General features: G+C 46.3%; 1 protein-coding gene across 3 annotated transcripts in view; it reads left to right on the top strand.

Annotated features, from left to right (window-relative positions):
* Tshz1 (teashirt zinc finger homeobox 1) overlaps positions 1-14,057 on the top strand; it is a 73,690-nt gene extending 59,633 nt beyond the window's left edge. For 2 of the 3 annotated variants that reach the window (XM_004640190.3, XM_023700041.1), the window contains exon 2: positions 9,552-14,057. In XM_004640190.3, the coding sequence (XP_004640247.1) occupies positions 9,647-12,745 (3,099 nt within the window). In that variant the 5' untranslated portion in view covers positions 9,552-9,646 and the 3' untranslated portion in view covers positions 12,746-14,057. Of the gene's footprint in view, positions 1-8,957; positions 9,039-9,551 lie in introns of those variants that run through there. The other variant, XM_023700040.1, reaches the window with a different exon arrangement.
* The last annotated feature ends 4,577 nt before the right edge of the window (positions 14,058-18,634 follow it).

Genomic DNA, 18,634 nt, shown 5'->3' on the forward strand with positions numbered 1-18,634 from the left:
AAATAAATATTAAAAAAATAAAATAAAATAAAGTAAGCCCGGTTCTGTGTGCTTGTGTTAGTTTCCTGTTGAGTATAGGAACAGTTCTGTGGGCCATGTTAGTACACTGCGCATTACTGTAGTACATAATGTGGATCTGACCACAGCATGTTCAAATACCCTCTAGCTTAGTGCCAAAGTTTCATCTCTCTTCAGTGTGAGTCCCTGGCACTTACACATATCCATACCTCCGTTGACATTCCCAAGATTGCCCTTCCCACTTGTCATCTTTATCCTATTTAAGAGAATAAACTGCTCAATTTTAAAATAGAGACATTTCTGAGGCAAAAGCCCTGCGTGAGTTTTGGAAATGCCGAGAGATCCCTGCCTCCTTCATCTCTCAGTCACGCATTCTAAGATCCTCCCGTAGCCTTATAGAACTTCACTTTTTAGATGTAAACTTTGTGTTGAAGTCTGGCAGGGAGTAGTGGCAAGCACCTTGGCAGCAAAGGCAACTGTCACCAGGAGTGGTGGCTCTAGTGGTTGCTGATTCTTTCTGACAACTTGTTGAGAACAGAGAATAGATGGGTGCTGTCTCTGAGTCGTGTTGCTTTCCATTAGCTTCTGCTGTTTGAAGAGAGAAATGATGCACAGGTTTCCTCTGCAGCTGTGAATGTCTTGCACCAGGTGCATCCTACCTTTTGGTAAGTCTTTTCTAGTTCCAGGTGGTCTTTCAGTGCCAGGCTAGAGGCCAGGGCTTTGGGTCTCACCTGTCCTGCTGGGTTCTTAGACACAGCCTCCCCATACTGCTCCAAGCTGGGTGGGTCCTTCCCCACATATAGGTGGTGGTTGAGAATGTGTCATGTCCTGGTGCTTGGTGTAGGGTTTGTGCAGCTTGGAGGACTAGCCCAATGTGTAGAGTGAGGGGCATCCTTACAGCAGTGGCAGCAAACTCCACCTTTTTCTGTCCTCCTGCGTGTGCAAGAGCTGTTCACTTTCTGCCCCTCTTCACTTTAAATTCTCTTTTACTTTTTCAAGATTCTCAGATGGTTTTTCGTCTTCTTTTAGTCCTGACATTGAAATTCAAGGAGAATGTCATTCTTTTCATCACAGTTTTTGCTCCAGTTTGGATTATTTTATTTGCCATCATATGCAGGTGATTCCTAACAATAGATTAATATCTAGTAAGCTTGTGAGGAGAGCAGGAAGGGTCTTAAAATGAAGTTTCATATTTCTCACTTATTTTGAAATTGAATTCTTGGGAAAAGGAGGAAAAGGAGATATTATATTTATTTCAGGGAAGTTACCTATGTATTCCTAGTTAAAATTAGAACTAGGGGGAAAAAACAAGTTACTTTATTTACATATCCTGCAATTCTTAAAAATGGCTTCAGTTTGGTTTAACTAGAGAAATTGCTTTGTTATAAATCACGTGCTTAAGCAAACCAGCACATCAGTGATTGGTTCCAGGCAACTAAGATTCACCAAAGTACTAGAAATTTTTTTTTTCCTATCACATCAGAGCAGAAGTGGCCTTTTAGCTTTGCTTGGCAGAGTGTCAGCCTTCCTACAAGAAATGAGAACCATGTTAGTAGATTAACGTATACCCTGCACACGTTTTTATATTCTTTTCTGACTAGGAAGGAATACTCTTTGTTTGTATCTGTTTTCTCTGCTTTTTTTATTTCCTGATATATTCTGACTTCCATCAAAACCACCTGCTTTCTCCATGACGAAGGTGAAGCTACTTTACAAGTGATCAATTATAAATTTGGAAGAAGGTATGTTTTGCAAGATTGTACAATGAATTGAAGCTCTACATTCATCACTTAGGTGTGTGTGAGCCCCTTTTGTGAATTGGCCCCTTGGAATAAATGCATTTTGATATAATGGCCATCTGTTCATGAGTATCACATTTGCCAGTCTAAAAAAAGTTTGATGTAGATAAACATGTAATTTGGTCTGATTATATAGTTCCGCCAGGTGGTAATACAATAGCAAAGTTTTCTGTTTACTATAAGACAGCAAGCAGGGACTGAAGACCTGCATTTTGTGTTTGTCACTTTCATACATCCATTTTCCTCTCCCACAGCCAAGTCTTGATCATGTGTGCTGACGAGGACAGCAGAGCACGGACAGGCCAAAGCTCCCAGCACGCCTGCTGCCCGTGTGCCGCCATCTTCCCCACGGCCCTGGGGAGTTGGTCCTAGGAACAGCACTGTGTCCTGGTTTAGGCTTCCCGCCTACCCTTCCTTCCTCTGCCTTTTGGCAGGTGTTCTTATAATCAGTGAGGCTACTGTAGGGCAGATGGAGGAGGATTAGGGAAAGGGTCCAGGTGATCTCCAGTCTGTACACCGTCTATAGGAGTGACAGACAGCGAGTCAGCTCACATCAGGACAGGGTGACCGTCATCTTGCCCCCGTTGTTCCCTTTCATGGTGTATGCAGTGTCTCTGGGGGCATGAGGCCGAGCCAGGTATGTTTCCACAGTGGCACAGTGCAGGGTATCCCTGCACAGGTTGCTGCTCACTGCGTACATCCTGTGCATCTGCAGGACATGAGTAGGGGAGCAGGGGTCTCAGTTTGAGGGCTGCTGTAGACTGACCTACAAGCAACACAGATCTCTTTTTCAAAGTTTACGGGCTAGAAGTCCTATAGCTGTCTGCCGAGGGCTGCTTCCTGGTTCATAGAAGGCCTCTTCTTCCCTGGTGAGCACTGCTCTCCAAACGAGGGCTGGGTGGCCTGAGGGCCTGCCAGAGGCCCCATCTCTCAGTGCTCTCACATTGGTGGTTACGGTTTCACATACGAACTCTGGGGAGACAGAAACACAGCAGGTAGACGTAGAAATGGACTTGACGGTGCTGCCGACTCTTGACATTTCTGTGCATGCTTCTTACAACCCCTGACGGCACCATTCATGACCATGATGGAGGAGTGCGTGTGTTGGCTCACTCTGGGCCCAGGTGGTAGAGCCTTGGTTTCCACCAGGCTAGTGTCCTCTCCTCTGGGACACATTAGCACAGGTCTCAGCAAGACAAGTGAATGTCTTCCTCCTGGCCCCAGTGCCTGGGCTGACTGAGCGCTCCTTCTCGGATCTCTGAGTCAGCTGAGTGTGACCGCTATGGAACTGAAACTGAAGCCAAGGTTATGGTTGCTGTGGGCGGGGATCTTCAGAGCCTTGTTCTCCAGGCTCTGAACTGTTAAAGTGAAACTTGGCTGGTTTTAGATCTTTCGGAGAGGTTCCGACCCTGGGATCTAGTCACTGGGTCTTGTCACATACTTCTGCAACTAGAGGAGTCCTCCTGAGTGGGCCTGAAGGGAGAACTGGGTACTTAGCATACTTCTTTGGAAGGACAGGGTCTGAAGGAGCATCATAGCTTAGAAGCCCAGCCTTGTGGCTTCCTGACTGAGCCCAGTGCAGGCCTCTGCCATTCAGGTGTGGGGCAGGCACAGGAAGAGTAAGAGGTTGAGTGCTGGCAGGTGGAAGTGCTGGGAGGGGTGCTTGGCCTCACTGCTGTTGTTTTATCATTATTATGGTGACGAGGGCCTTGGAACTAAGCCCCTTCGCAAAGGCACAGCTTGTGTATGAAAGTCAGGGGCAGAAATAAGGTGAGGCAGGTAGATGCTGGCAGAGTGGATGCCGAAGCATTCAGTGGGGTTCTTTTCTGCCTCTCTGTCTGTGGAATGTTGGCACCCCTCATACCCAGCCAAGACAATGGCCGTCCACTGCCATGCCCTTCTGTGGTCAGGATAAGTTGAGTGAGGGGCTGCCCTGACCAGCCCTTTAGCTCAAGGCCCCATGGACAGAGCAGCAAAAGAATGAGCAGAGAGGTGCCTATGTACAGGTAAGGGGAAGGATGGGCAGGACAGCTGCCTACAGCCAGAAGGGTGGCTTCAGGTTGTAGGGCATGGGTACCCAGTGGTGTAGGGTGGAGAACAGCAGCTCCAGCCAGGCCACCTTAGCTTTGTGCTGCCACATGTCTTGGTAGATTAGAGTAAAAAAAGCTTACTAATTAAAATTAGACAGCTGGGAATGCTGTTATACACTTATAATCCCAGAACTTTGGGAGGCTGAGACAAGACGATCATAAGTTTGAGTCTCTCCTGAGTAACTTAATGACTGAGTGAGACCCTGTGTCAAAATGAAAAGGGCTGGAGAAGTGGCTTGGTGTGAAGGCAAGCGCTCAATCCGCAGTGCCCCACCCCCAACAGCATGAGACATGGCCAACTGTATGATGTAGTAAAGAAGTAGCTAGAAAGTAGGAAATCCCCAGGATTAGGCAAACTGCAGGAGTGTGTGGTAGAAGTAGATATGCTGTGTGGTTAGAGGTGAGGATAAAACAAGCAGCCCTGGTGGGTAAAGACTGCACAAAGACTGCTACCAGGAAGGCCTCGGCCACTTGTGCGACTCTCAGTGGCCACTCCATTGGATACTCAGAGTGGCCATGGAATCAGGGCTGGAGTGGGAGGGTGTAGGAGGCAGCTGGGTGTTGGGGAGCGCCAGGAAGACAACGCTGGGCACACAGTGGAGGACTGCAGTCGCCACTGGCACTGTGCATCTCTGCTGGTTCAGCCCCCCGGCTTGTCAGCATGAAGACAGTCACGATGATAAAGACAATACCAGCACATCCCTGATATTCCTGCCGGGCCTGGCCACTCCATTTTCTGTGTCCTCAAGATCCTGCCAGTGGCTCTGCTGGTGGCCACTTAGAGGTTTGCACCTGTGAATTTATTCCAAAAAGAGTGTGTGGTGGCTAATCTGTGTTTGTTGAAATGAAAACATTGAGGACCATTTTGAAAATACAGGTATTTATCAAGAGCCACTTCACTCTATAATAAACCATATGTTCTTTATCTAGAAGGGGCCGCTGTTAACTTTCCCAAAAAAGGATCTCCCTTGTACTGTCCTGATTTTGCCTCGTGCCCTTTTCACTTAATGACTTTCCCTGTGTCAGTCCAGTGTAGTTCTTCATGTTTGGAGGAAACACTTCTGAGGAATGAACTCTTATTCCATTGCTTAGTGTTGAGGGTTTAGGTTGTGGCCACCTTTATGTGCCATAATACCATAAGAGACATCTTTATTTATAAGCTTTTTCTACAGTTCATACATTTTAGACTGTAATTTAAAAGTGAAATTATTGGGTCAGAGAGTGTCAAATATTGAAGTTTATCTCCCCTAACTTTTAAAATTTGAGAATCTCTTGCTAATACATATCTGTCGTGGTCTTTTGAAAACTGACTGAAGGACTGTTTTAGACCATTCATTCCTTCATTCCTCTATGTCCTGCCTGGCATTTAGATGCAGAGGAGGCAAAGAAAATAACTTGGTAGCATCGGTGCGGAGAGGAGAGTACTTGACCCAGAGGTCGGGTTCATGCTTTGACTATTTATTTTCAGATAATGTGGGACAGTTGGCGAACTTCTCTAAGCCTTGAGTCTTTCCTCTGCAAAGTGGCATTTTGGTGATCCTTGCCTTACAGGGCAGTGCCTGAGGGCACAGAGAGGCAGTGGGGTGAAATGCTCAGCCCTTTTTGACTTGTGGTTTTAGGAGATATTTGTAGGGACTGCTCTAAGTATATGAGGTGATGGCTATGCTAATTAGCTTGGCAGCAATAATCATTTCAGTGTAGATGTGTCCTAAAACACAACATGCCACACCTCAAATATGCATGGTTTTGTCAGTTTAACTCAATAAAAACAATTATTTTTGTTAAAAAAAAAGAAAGTGCTCAGCCCAGATGTGGCATGTGCCCACACAAAGTGGGAGAGCTCCCAGTGTGACAGTGAAGACAGACAGACTCCTAATCCTGCAGGGAGGGCTGAATGAGTTCTGTGTGGGGATTCAGAAGTGTCATGCAGGTGACATCTGAATCTCCAGCCAGACTCTAGGGGGATGGGTTGGTGTTATCCAGACCCCAGGAGATGGGCTGCCCATAACCAGACAGACAGACAGGAGGGTCCAGGGGCAGAGGATTGGACACAGTGGGGAGGGCCAGTGGGAAAGTCTAGGACACTAGATGGGACTGTGACAGGATTTGAGCTCAGGGAAACTGAAATGAAGTCTGGGAAGCTTGGAGGAATCCTGCGGGCAAGCAGGAGAGGAGAAAGTCAAAAGCCAGAAGAGGCTTTGAGATCCCACATGGTAGGAGGAGTGCTGGCTAGCGACGTGAGGAGGCGTGGGCCCAGGGCAGTGCAGCCTCTGTGGACTTGATTTGGGATAATTCTGTGAAAATAGAAGGAGGGCCTTCTGTTACGGAGAAAGTGCTGGGGAGGGCAGCGGGGAATTGCTTTGGTGGTCCTGGCTGACTCAGGCCTGATACAAGGCATGGGTCACCCACCACACACTGGTTTTGTAATAGTTGGAGTTCTTCTTGTGCCAGACACAGGTGGTTTTAGAAACAGCAGCATCTTCATGGGTGTCTTTGAGCAGAAGAGGCCCTGGCTCTGTGACCAAACCTCGTCCTGTCCAGCTTTGTGCACACTGAGATGTAGATTGACTCTTAGTCCCGTGGATTCATGCTGTGTATGGAGCACCCCCCAGTCACTCTGTAGCTGGCTCAGGTATTTGATCACCTGTTGTGGTATCACAGTGCTTGTGTTCAATAGTCCTTATTTTCTCAGTGTGGTAAAGTGTTGTATTATTGTATTTTACTTAAATCTTTTGCTGTGCCCAATTCATAAATTAAATTCTATCCTAAGTATGTACATATAGTGCAAAATCATAATAGATACAGGATTGGTTACTATCTGCAGTTTTAGACCTCTGCTGGGGGTCTTGGAATGTATGGGTTCTTTGCACCCTTCCTCCAACCCTTATAGGTTGTCTGCATTGGAGACTGGGACACACAGTGAGTCTAGTGATGCAGCCTGTAGGCCACTGTGACTGGTGGGGTGTGGGGGGCAGGCAGAATAGTGAGCTAGTGATGGCCTTCCTGACACAGGCACAGTCCACATGGAATATTTCCTGTAAGTTACTTGCTAGGGATGAAGCTTCTGTTCCCAGAGCTGGCTGGGCTAAATCCATCAGGCAGCTTCCTGTAGTTTATGGTTGGTCCTGACATAGGGACCTGCCTGAGGCTGCTGCTGGAGTCTGCCCCTCGGGATGCACAAGCGCAGACTGCCCCCCCCATGGGCCCCAGCACCATCAATCTCACACAAGCTCAGCCCTCTTAAGAATCCTGCAGCCTTCTTGTCCTCACTAAAGCCTGCAGAGAGGAGGTCTGTGGCCCAGGCCAGACTCCTTCGGGGATGATCTATGCAATGGTCCTCAGCGTGGGGTCCCTGGGCTGAGATCTGTGCAAATGACTTCTCAGAATAGGTCCATCCTGTACCTTTAGTCATTGTGAGAAAAATTAAAATATAAGTGAATTTGAGACTCATTTTGAATTTATGAGGATTATACCTTATAGGGGTACAGCAGAATCATCTAGAGCATAGCCCAGATGTTGGGGCCTGTAGTGAAAGCCTGAGGTCTTGCGTGATCATTTCTCATGCCAGAGGTGCAATATGAACAGAACTGTGATGCCCTGGTTTGTTAGTGGACTACTGCCATGTGCTCTGCCATGAACACATGCATGTGTGTGCTTAACTGCTGGAGGCTTCTGTGCAGAGGTGGCACTGTTTAGGCCATGCTACACAGGAGCCGAGTCTACGCAGGCATTCTCCAGAGCCTGAGCTGGCAGACTCGCCCTGTGACAGTTCAGTTGTCTCTGTATAAGCCTGCATGCATGTGTGTGCATGTGTGTGATTGTGCACGTGCCATGAGGGCTTGCTTCCCTGGACCCCGAACCCTTCATTTGCAGATGCAGACACCTCTTAGTGCCCCCGACTGGCCCTGGCATCCTCCCTTGAGGCAACACGGTGTTTTCTGTCCCTCTTGTCACCTTACCTGGAAATGCTGCGTTCTTTGCTATGCTCCCTTAGGATCTGGCTCTGATAATGTGATAATGAATGATTATATTTAATGAGACACCCCGCTCAAGTCATATCAGTGCATTTTAATAGGGACTTTCTGGCAAATACCTTAACCCTAATTTTTCCAGGAGAACATTATTAGTTCAGTTGTTCTTTTAAAATGGTAATGATGATGACAATGATGATAGTGGAGGAAGGGGAAAAAGGAAAAGAGCAAGAAAAACAATGGTCAAATAAATTTAGAAAGCATGTAACAACCTCCCCATGGGAATTAGCAAGATACGTCACATTGTAAAGGGTATAAATGACTTGTGATAAAAACTAAGGTCCTTACTGGTCCTGCCCCCAGGCACACTGAGCCAGCTACCAAGACTGGGCATGGTGGCCCATGCTTGTAATCCCAATTCTGGGGAGGCTGAAAACAGGAGAATCACTGTGAGTCTGAGCTGCCTAGTGAGACCCTGTATCAGATACATTTTTTAAAAAAAGTTAAGGTGCTATCTAACATTGAATGTCCCCCAGCTCTCTCATCCCAGGACAACTGTTTCCCAGTGCCTTGGAAAAGTGACTTTCAGCCCAGGAAGTCACTGGCTGGTCAGTTGTAGGCCTATGGTGGGCCCATGGACTATACACCATTGTCTTTTATAATTGAAAAAAAATTTTGATAAAATATTCTTAACATAAAAGTGAGCATTTTAATCTTTTCTTCAAGTGTTACAGTTCAGTGGTGTGGAGAACACTGACACTGCTGTGCAGCCGTCCCCATCCCGAGAACTTTGTCCATCTTGCAAAACTGAAACTGTAGCCGTGAAACATAATTCTCTGTTCCCTCCTTCCAAAGACCCTGTCAGCCACCGTTGCCTTTCTCTGAACTTGACTACTGTAAGAACCACACATTCGGTGAATTAGAGTATATGGCCTTTTGTGAATGTTCTCAAGGTTGAACAAGGTTGTAGCAGATGTCTGTATTTCCTTTTCCTTAGGGCCAGATGACTTCCACTGTGTGGGTACCCCACACTTAGTTCATCCATGCATCCATCGCTGGACTCCGGCTTGTGTCTCCCTCCTGGCTATGGCATATGACACTGCATTGGACATTGGTGGGCCATAGTGGCCCTTGGTCACCTGTCTGGAAACCTCATGCAGGTGCACTGTGCTTTATCCAGGCAGACTGGTGATCCTGTGCTGCCTTTCTTTTGGTGAAAAGCAGAGTATTTTATTGCTTGCTATCAAGGAGTAGCTTTATTTATGGAAACTATATAATATTTCCTGTTAGATGATATCTTCCCCTAAAAGTTGACAGCCAGCCCTTCCATGATAGCTGATTCCAAATATCTGCTGCATGGAAGTTGTGAGGGAATTCTCATGTCATGGGAAGAACAGCCTGTCTGAGGGGTCCTTGACCTCCCAGCCCAGCTCCTCTCTGCCAAACTGGGGTGCTATGCTCCTCAGTGCCTTTCTAGTAAAGGATTCATGCAGGGAAATGGTTTTGTGAAATCCTCTTTGCTGCACAGCAGCGAAGTGGGCAGAGTTGGGGTGGCCTTGTAGCCAGGGAGCCCAGCTGAAAAACATCTTTTTAAAGATCACCTAACTGCTGGGGAGGCCGAGTCCTTGAAGATGATTTACTCCTCCTAACTGTGCTTCATTTTTCTCTCTTAGCTTATGTTCCTGAGGAAGAACTGAAGGCAGCAGAGATAGATGAGGAGCATGTGGAGGATGGTGGGGTGTCTCTGGACGTTCAGGAGAGCGAGTTCATGTGTGATGAAGAGACGGAGATCAAAGAGGCCCAGAGCTACCAGAACTCTCCCGTCAGCACTGCAACCAACCAGGAGGCTGGCTACGGCTCGCCCTTCAGTGAGAACAGTGATCAGCTAGCCCATTTCAAAAGCTCTTCCTCCAGAGAAGAGAAAGAGGAGCCACAGTGTCCAGACGGCATCTCTTACCCCCAGGACAGCTTGGCACAAATCAAAGCCGTGTACGCGAACTTGTTCTCAGAATCCTGCTGGTCTAGCTTAGCTTTGGATTTGAAGAAGTCCAGTTCGACCACCAGCACCAGCGATGCGGGCCAGAAGGAGAGCTCCACCCCCACACCCTCTACCACTATCGCCAGTACCGCCAGTACCACGGCAAGCACAGCCAGCACCAGCTGCAGCACCAGCACCAGCCACAGCAGCACCACTAGTAACAGCAGCAGCTCCGGGTATGACTGGCACCAGGCTGCCTTGGCCAAGACGCTGCAGCAGACATCATCCTACGGGCTGCTCCCTGAGCCCAGCCTATTCAGCACCGTGCAGCTCTATCGGCAGAACAACAAACTGTACGGCTCTGTGTTCACTGGTGCCAGTAAGTTTCGGTGCAAAGATTGTAGTGCCGCCTATGATACACTGGTGGAGCTGACGGTACACATGAACGAGACGGGCCACTACCGGGATGACAACAGGGACAAGGACTCTGAGAAAACCAAGCGGTGGTCCAAGCCCAGAAAACGCTCCCTGATGGAGATGGAGGGCAAAGAAGATGCACAGAAGGTGCTGAAGTGCATGTACTGTGGACACTCCTTCGAGTCCTTGCAAGACCTCAGTGTCCACATGATTAAAACAAAGCATTACCAGAAAGTGCCTCTGAAGGAGCCAGTGCCAGCCATCACCAAACTGGTCCCTTCTACCAAAAAGCGAGCACTTCAGGATCTAGCATCCCCTTGCTCCCCAGAGCCGGCAGGCATGGCCACAGAGGTTGCAGTGAGCGAGTCGGCCAAGGACCAGAAAACAGCCAACCCATATGTCACACCGAATAACCGCTATGGCTACCAGAACGGTGCTAGTTACACGTGGCAGTTTGAGGCCCGCAAAGCGCAGATCCTCAAGTGCATGGAGTGTGGTAGCTCCCATGACACCCTGCAGCAGCTCACGGCCCACATGATGGTCACTGGCCACTTCTTAAAGGTGACAACCTCAGCTTCCAAGAAGGGGAAGCAGCTGGTTCTGGACCCTGTGGTGGAAGAAAAGATCCAGTCCATACCCCTGCCCCCTACCACCCACACCCGGCTGCCAGCATCTAGCATTAAGAAACAGCCAGACTCTCCTGCTGGCTCCACGGCCTCTGAAGAAAAGAAAGAGCCCGAAAAGGAGAAGGTGCCGGTGGTGGTGGGTGATGTGGACAAGAAGATCAAGGAAGAGAGTGATGACACCGCTGAGAAGTTTGAGCCTACAGCTCTCTACCAGTATTTACGTGAGGAGGACCTAGATGATAGCCCCAAGGGGGGCGTGGACATTCTGAAGTCCCTGGAGAACACTGTGTCCACAGCCATCAGCAAAGCGCAGAATGGTGCGCCCTCTTGGGGCGGCTACCCCAGCATCCATGCGGCCTACCAGCTGCCAGGCACCGTGAAGCCGCTGCAGGCAGCTGTGCAGAGTGTACAGGTACAGCCATCCTATGCCAGCAGCGTGAAGTCGCTGTCTGCCCCAGAGCACAATGCTCTCCTACACTCCCCGGGGAGCCTCACACCCCCACCGCACAAGAGCAATGTGTCTGCCATGGAGGAGCTGGTGGAGAAGGTCACAGGCAAGGTCACCATCAAGAAGGAGGAGCGGCCTGCAGAAAAGGAGAAGAGCTCCCCCATCAAGGCTGTGTCCCCTGTGGCAAAGGAGAATAAAGATTTTCCTGAGTCAGAGGAAATGAGCAGTAAGCAGCAGAAAAAAGGGCCTGAAGCTGAGACCGGGAAGGCCAAAAAGGAGGGTCCAGGGGATGCTCACACCCCAAATGGCACAGAACCTCTCAAAGCGAAGGTCACCAATGGCTGCAACAACTTGGGGATCATCACAGACCACTCACCGGAACCTTCCTTCATCAACCCGCTGAGTGCTTTGCAGTCCATCATGAACACCCACCTGGGCAAAGTGTCAAAGCCCGTGAGCCCCTCTCTGGACCCGTTGGCAATGCTGTACAAAATCAGCAACAGCATGCTAGACAAGCCTGTTTACCCCAGCACGCCTGTGAAGCAGGCTGATGCCATTGACCGCTACTACTACGAGAACAGTGACCAGCCCATCGATCTGACCAAGTCCAAGAACAAGCCCTTGGTCTCGGGTGTGGCGGATTCTGTGTCATCGCCTCTTCGAGAGAGTGCCCTCATGGATATCTCTGACATGGTGAAAAATCTCACGGGTCGCCTGACCCCCAAGTCCTCCACACCCTCCACTGTGTCTGAGAAGTCCGATGCAGATGGGAGCAGCTTTGAGGAGGCGCTGGACGAGCTGTCACCTGTCCACAAGAGGAAGGGGCGCCAGTCCAACTGGAACCCACAGCACCTGCTCATCCTGCAAGCCCAGTTTGCCTCGAGTTTGCGGGAGACGGCGGAGGGTAAGTACATCATGTCGGACCTGGGCCCTCAGGAGCGCGTGCACATCTCCAAGTTCACGGGCCTCTCCATGACCACCATCAGCCACTGGCTGGCCAATGTGAAGTATCAGCTGCGAAGGACAGGGGGAACAAAATTCCTCAAGAACCTCGACACAGGGCATCCTGTTTTCTTTTGCAACGATTGTGCCTCTCAGTTCAGAACTGCTTCCACGTACATCAGCCACCTGGAGACACACTTGGGCTTTAGCCTGAAGGACCTCTCCAAGCTGCCACTCAGTCAGATTCAAGAGCAGCAGAATGTCTCCAAAGTCCTCGTGAACAAGACTTTGGGCCCACTGGGGGCTGCTGAGGAAGACTTGGGCTCCACATTCCAATGCAAGCTCTGCAACCGGACTTTTGCGAGCAAGCACGCAGTCAAACTGCACCTTAGTAAGACGCACGGCAAGTCGCCGGAGGACCACCTCATCTATGTGACTGAGCTGGAGAAACAATAGCGTCCAGGTATGCAAGTGATTGCCGGACATTGCACTAACGTCGTTGCTGCACTGCACTAGGCCTGGCCTGAGCCGCTGAAATCAGTCTTTCCTTTGTTGTTGGACTGCCTATCTGGACCTTGGTTTTTCTTACACATATTTTGTAGTTATATTTATATGCTCTTTGTCTGATCTGTGCATGTTATTTTTCTTTTTTCCGTGAGTCAAAGTCTGACCTTTATTTTCAACATCTGTTCTTGATGTTAAGCTATCTTTTGTACGAAATAGTGGGGCACACTACTCAGAGACATTATTTAGCAGTAAAGAAAGACAAATAGCAGTGATAAAAAGACATCCTAAAATTACGAAGTCGTCATGATAATAAAGGTCATAGGACCTGGTAGTGTCAAATTTAACCCTTTGAGGACTATAATCACATCTCTGTGCCTTTCACTCAAAAAGAAAAAAAAAAAGAAAAAAGAAAAAAGCTTAAAGGCATTTCATTCAGATCAAAAGCTGTGTCAGACACAAAACTTATTTAATAATTAAAAAAATGAGCTTTTATATGCAGGACTGGTTTGTGAGGAAAACATGCATGTAGCTGCTGGAAGACAGAAGATGGGGTTAGCAAGCCACAATGTTACATGTTCAAAACAGAACAAAAACCATAAACAACAAATACCCCAGTCACCACTATGCCCAAACCCTCTGGATGCTGAAAAATGCCACTTTTGGCAAAAAAGTATGCAAGCTATTATTTAAAAATGTGTAAAAATGCTATTTCTTTTTTCCTGTAAAATACTGCAGTTTATAGTTATTTACAAATGTAAGCTTTGGTATAAGCTGATCTTTCTATAGCGTGCTGCATTGGTAAATGAAAAACAAAAAACAAAAAGGGGCAAATGTCGGATTCCTTACCTTGTACATTGCCAGAATCAGCTTAAAAACTCCTGTATGTTACATATCATATCATTTTAATCTATTCCACTTTCTTTGTACCTTCTGGCTGTATGCTTTCTCTTTTAACTTTTTATATTGTCATTTTATATTAAATTTCTGTGTATATAATGTAAAACCACAATTTTTGAATAAAATTTAGTTCCTGCAGCTTGATTTAAATAGATAAATTTTACTGGCACCTGCATCTTCCCAGATGCATGTACTCAGAGGAACTATCAGACAAACTAAATAAATAAAAACAGAGCAAGCGATGCACTATTAATTATACATTTTGATGTTCTGTCATTAATATTGTACAGTACATTTTGGTTCACACAATTAAATCCACTGTTTTCTCAAATGTAAAATAAACCCACATGCAGTTCTTGATTTACACGGATTGTCATGTCGTCATTATTTTGCCTCTGAGATGTTATTTCAGCAACAAGAGGCATTGCTTATGCAATCAACCAACAAAACTTCTATTCAGAATCATCATTTCATGATTTGTGTGCTGACATGCTTCATTCAGATGATAAGTATTGTGTTTTTTAAAGTGATAATTAAATTTTTTACCTCCAGTGGGTGCCAAGGATTACCGAGTTTAGCCATTGAGGGATGGCTGCTTGATACCTAGATGGGGTGCAAGGCTTCCTTCTAAGAGCCCTTTTTCACTGCTTAGAAGTATTTGTAATTAACCTTTGTGTACACCTGGGGCCTGCATGTGTGCAGAGGGGAGATCTTGTTCCAGCAGCACAGACCCTAGGGATCTTGGAATTTGTTCAGGGTTGCTGCAGAGAAAAAATTCTCATTTCTGAGTGGTTTTTTTTTTTTTTTTTTTTTTCACTTCTGAGTTTTTTAAAGATACACCTTTTGGGCCTGCCAAATAGTTCAGTGGATTAAAGTGCCTGTTTAGGCAGATGCAGTGGCTGGCTGGCCAGGATTTTATCCCCAGGCCTGCTATGCCCACCCCACCCCCGGGGCAAGCTGAGATGGCTTTTGAGACTGGGCGTGGTGGTGCATGCCTGTAATCTCAGCTCTTGGGAGGCTGAAAACAGGAGGATCACTACGAGTCCAACCTACCTACTGAGACCCTGTAGACCCTGTACTAAAATACAAAACAAAAACAAAAATTACATGTTTTTAAAAAACAAAAAACTGGCTGCTCCTTCAACCTGTGTTTGAGGTGAATTTTCTGTAGATTGCTGGAAAGCGCTGCAGCTCCCCTGAGCCCTTGTCCTGTGGGGGTGGTGATCTGTCCCTGAGAATCAGAACACACGGCCTGGTCCATTTTAATGGAAGCTTGGATATCAGCGCTCTCTCTCTCTCTCTCTCTCTCTCTCTCTCTCTCTCTCTCTCTCTCTCTCTCCCCCTCCCTCCCTCCCTCTCTCTGTTTCTGACTCTGTCTCCCTTCTTCCCTCCCTCCCTTTTTCCTCCCTGGCACCACCTAATGCCATCAGGACATTTTACTTTTTTACCTTTTGCTTAAATTTTCACCACATTGTATCCTGGAAAAGGTTAACACTTACATGGCTCTATTCCAGAGCAGCTAAACAATTGTGATATTTTAATTATTTCCCCGGCACCACCCCATGACAGCAAGGATCATTCTGTTACCATTAATGAGGGAAGAGGAGGCGGGGTCCAGGTGGGCTGTGTTTGCGCAGGCTTCTTACCCAGGCAGCAGAGTGCCAGGGAGGTTTGCTAAATTTTCCTGACTTTTTTCATTGGTAAATAGCTGTGTCCTTTAGGAACTTCAGCCATTTAGGCATTTCAGTTCAATTACTGGGTGATTATGTACTTTGGGCTCAAGGGGTGACAGAGAGGAATAACAATTAGACCAATGGAGGTAGCCTGGGGTCTTTACATAATCACCCTTGGATCTTACTGCAGACCCACAGCTATTTTGCCCTTCTAGTAAGAGCTGTGAAGCAGTAGGTGAAGTGGCACAATGGGAGGGGTAGCTTCCAGCAGTGACTTGCTGAGGACAATCACAGTGACAGTGCTGCTTACATTGTGGGACAGATGCAGAATGTGGGATTTCCTTTCGTAATTGTTTTGTCTTTGTAATTCCCTAACAGTATATAGTCATTGATCTATTTCCCTAGTTGGTGGCGGCGGGGGGGGGGGGTATTTATTTATTTTTTTTAATACCAACTAGGATGATGATCCCAGACCATACTACCGAGTCTTAGTGTGTGCTGGGAGCTGTTTTGCATGCCGTGAACACAAGCTCCCTCCTTCCTCACAGCTCACTGCATTAGGTTCCATGGCGCCCCATCAGGTGAGGAGTCCTAGTCCAGTAGGGTTGAAGAGTTGCCCGTGGTCATGGCTGTGAGGGGCAGAGCAGGGGCTTGGAGTCCAAGGAGCTCATGCTGCACCTTCCAAGGATGGGCTCCAGTGAGGCTCTCTGCCTTTATCTGAGGAGGAGGTCAGGGCATTTTCTAGGGGATGAGGAGCTAGAACCCACCCCTGGGAGAGGGTAGAGTTACCCTAGGCTGGTGGGCCATGGTGCAGATGGCCTAGGTGAGTAGACCACCAGTGTCAACTGGGCCATAGCGGTCAAAGGCCACCAGGACTGCAACTTTGCTGGATCTGAAAAGTAAGCTGAAGTGCTATTTGTTGTGAGTTTGTGACTGCTTCAGTAGCCTATAGGTATGTCTAGTATGGAGCTCGAATTGTGTTAGAAATGACAGATTAAATAATCCAGGAGGAAACATGCTCATAATGTGAAACTTTACTTGTTTCTGCTTCCTCCATTTCTGCTGGAATAAATGTACAGTCCTTTTTTGTGTCCCAGCAAATGGACCTTCTCTATGTTCCTTTTGGGTCCTCTTTTGGCTCCTGGCAATGGGTCAGCCATTGGTAGCACAAGGATAAAATGGCTCTGGACAGCTAGAAGGAGCCCAAGAGCGTGGGGAGCAGGCTGGAGAGAAGGCAAGTAATGTCCCAGGGCAGCAAGTCTGTTATTACGCACATGCAAAAGTAGCATTTCACACTGTGTTATGGTTTGTGTCTAGTTGTCCCCCAAAGCCTCATGCAGTCATGGGGTGAGGACTTCTAGAGTTTCTGTTAACTCATGATCCACTGGGATTATGTGTGATCCAAGGCTGGGATTATGGGTTTTAGTACTGCTGGGATTACCCATAGGTGGGTAAATACTGGGAAGTACCCATAGGTATGAGTACTTCCCCTACCCTGGGGCAGGTAATTTGCATTACAATGTAAGGTGGGAAGAGAAGCTAGCTGCTTGAGCTGCTGCTACCCCTCCCTTGCACTCTTGCTCTTTGCCACCACCATGAAAGGTTGCCCTCTGCTATGTGCTGCTCTGCGTTGGACCCAGCTGAGTATGGACTGAAACCTCCAGTAACTGTGAGCTAAATAAACCTTTCCTTCCTTCATTTTGAGTGTCAAGTATTTGTCCCAGCAACGAGAGAAGAGTAACAAAGACACACTGTATGTACAGATTGAGCCTTGGGTTTAATAACTAATCAAAAAAAGTTCCTTCCTTTAAATGGTGGATTGAAAGGTCTGAGTCATTCTGTAGCATACACATTGGATAAGGATGTTGGGGTTTGTCCATATTTGAGCAGAGATGAAGCCATAGAACCTTTAATAGAAGAGAGTCTATGTAAGAAAAACAGACTTTTAGGCTGTATACAAAAAATGAGCGATTAAAAAACTTTAAGATTTATGTCTCTATAATTCTATAATTGCTAACCTTTAGAAATCTATTAACAAAGCATACCTAAACTACTTCAGAAGTTTTGGAAACCTCTGTATACAAAGGATTCTTTTTCTTCTGGCTTCTGTTTTTTAACAGTGATATATTTTTATTTATTACAATTTTGCTGAAGATAGTAGATACTATTGAAAGCTAATTATTGAATCGAGAATTTAAAAGACGCCTTAGTAAAAAAAAATCCTTTTTGGAGAGAACATGTACTTTTTATGTAAATTTTATTCTTAGGATAAAATGATACATAGTCATTGCAGAAACTTGGAAAACAGAAATCATGAAGGAAAAAAATTAACTTTCATTTAGAAAAAAATATTGACATTTGAATTCTAAAATATTTTCCCTATAAAATAGGAATCATGCTCAATATTGTTTTGTGTCTTTTATGTATTTATTTTTGTGTGTGTGGCCCTGGGGATTGAACCCCAGCACCTTTGCACTGAACTATATCCTTGGCCTTAATTTATTTTAAGACAGAAGTCTTGCTAAATAGATAAGTTGTCAGGCTGGGCTCAGACTTGCAGTTTTTCTGCCTCAACCTCCAAGAATACTGGGGATATGCATAGCTTGTACCTTGCTTTTTTTACTTGATAGTAGATGATGCATATTTTTGAGTCATTAAATAATTAAATTTTTAATCTTACTGAGAATATACTATATGTAATCAATTCTCAACTAAAATTTAAAAAGCAATACTTAAATTCCTTTCTGATTTTCACTATTATAAATGAGTACAAAGAACATTCCATTCAATATTTTTGTGACTATTTGAGGATTTCCTTGAAACAAACAATTTCTACGTCACATCAGGATGATGCCTGCGTCCAACTTGCCCCTTGAAAGCTTGCATCAGCTCACAGTTGTGAGGTTGGCCAGTCCTCCACAGCTTTGCTTTGTAAATAAGGGTTTAATTGTTTAAATGTTCTGGGGGGTCTTTTTCAGTAGTTAGTAATGTAATTTTGATGTTTTGAATTGTAAGGTCCTTAGTGTTTACTGTCCATTTATGTTATTTCTAGAAAAGATCATTTAAATGTAGAATTTTTAGCATACTCCCTAAATTCTGATTTTACCTAGAATCCAAGACCTATACATAACCATACATCAGGGAGACAGAACACTTCCCTAAGCACTGGGATTCATCTTGGGCCAATGACAAATGCTGGCATGGCTGTGGTTTAAAAAATCCTTCATTGTTGATGGGAGATTTCACAAAGAACTGAAGTTAGAAATTC

This window comes from Octodon degus, unplaced genomic scaffold (genome assembly GCF_000260255.1).
Source record: "Octodon degus isolate 3935 unplaced genomic scaffold, OctDeg1.0 scaffold00120, whole genome shotgun sequence".
Lineage (NCBI taxonomy): Eukaryota > Metazoa > Chordata > Mammalia > Rodentia > Octodontidae > Octodon > Octodon degus.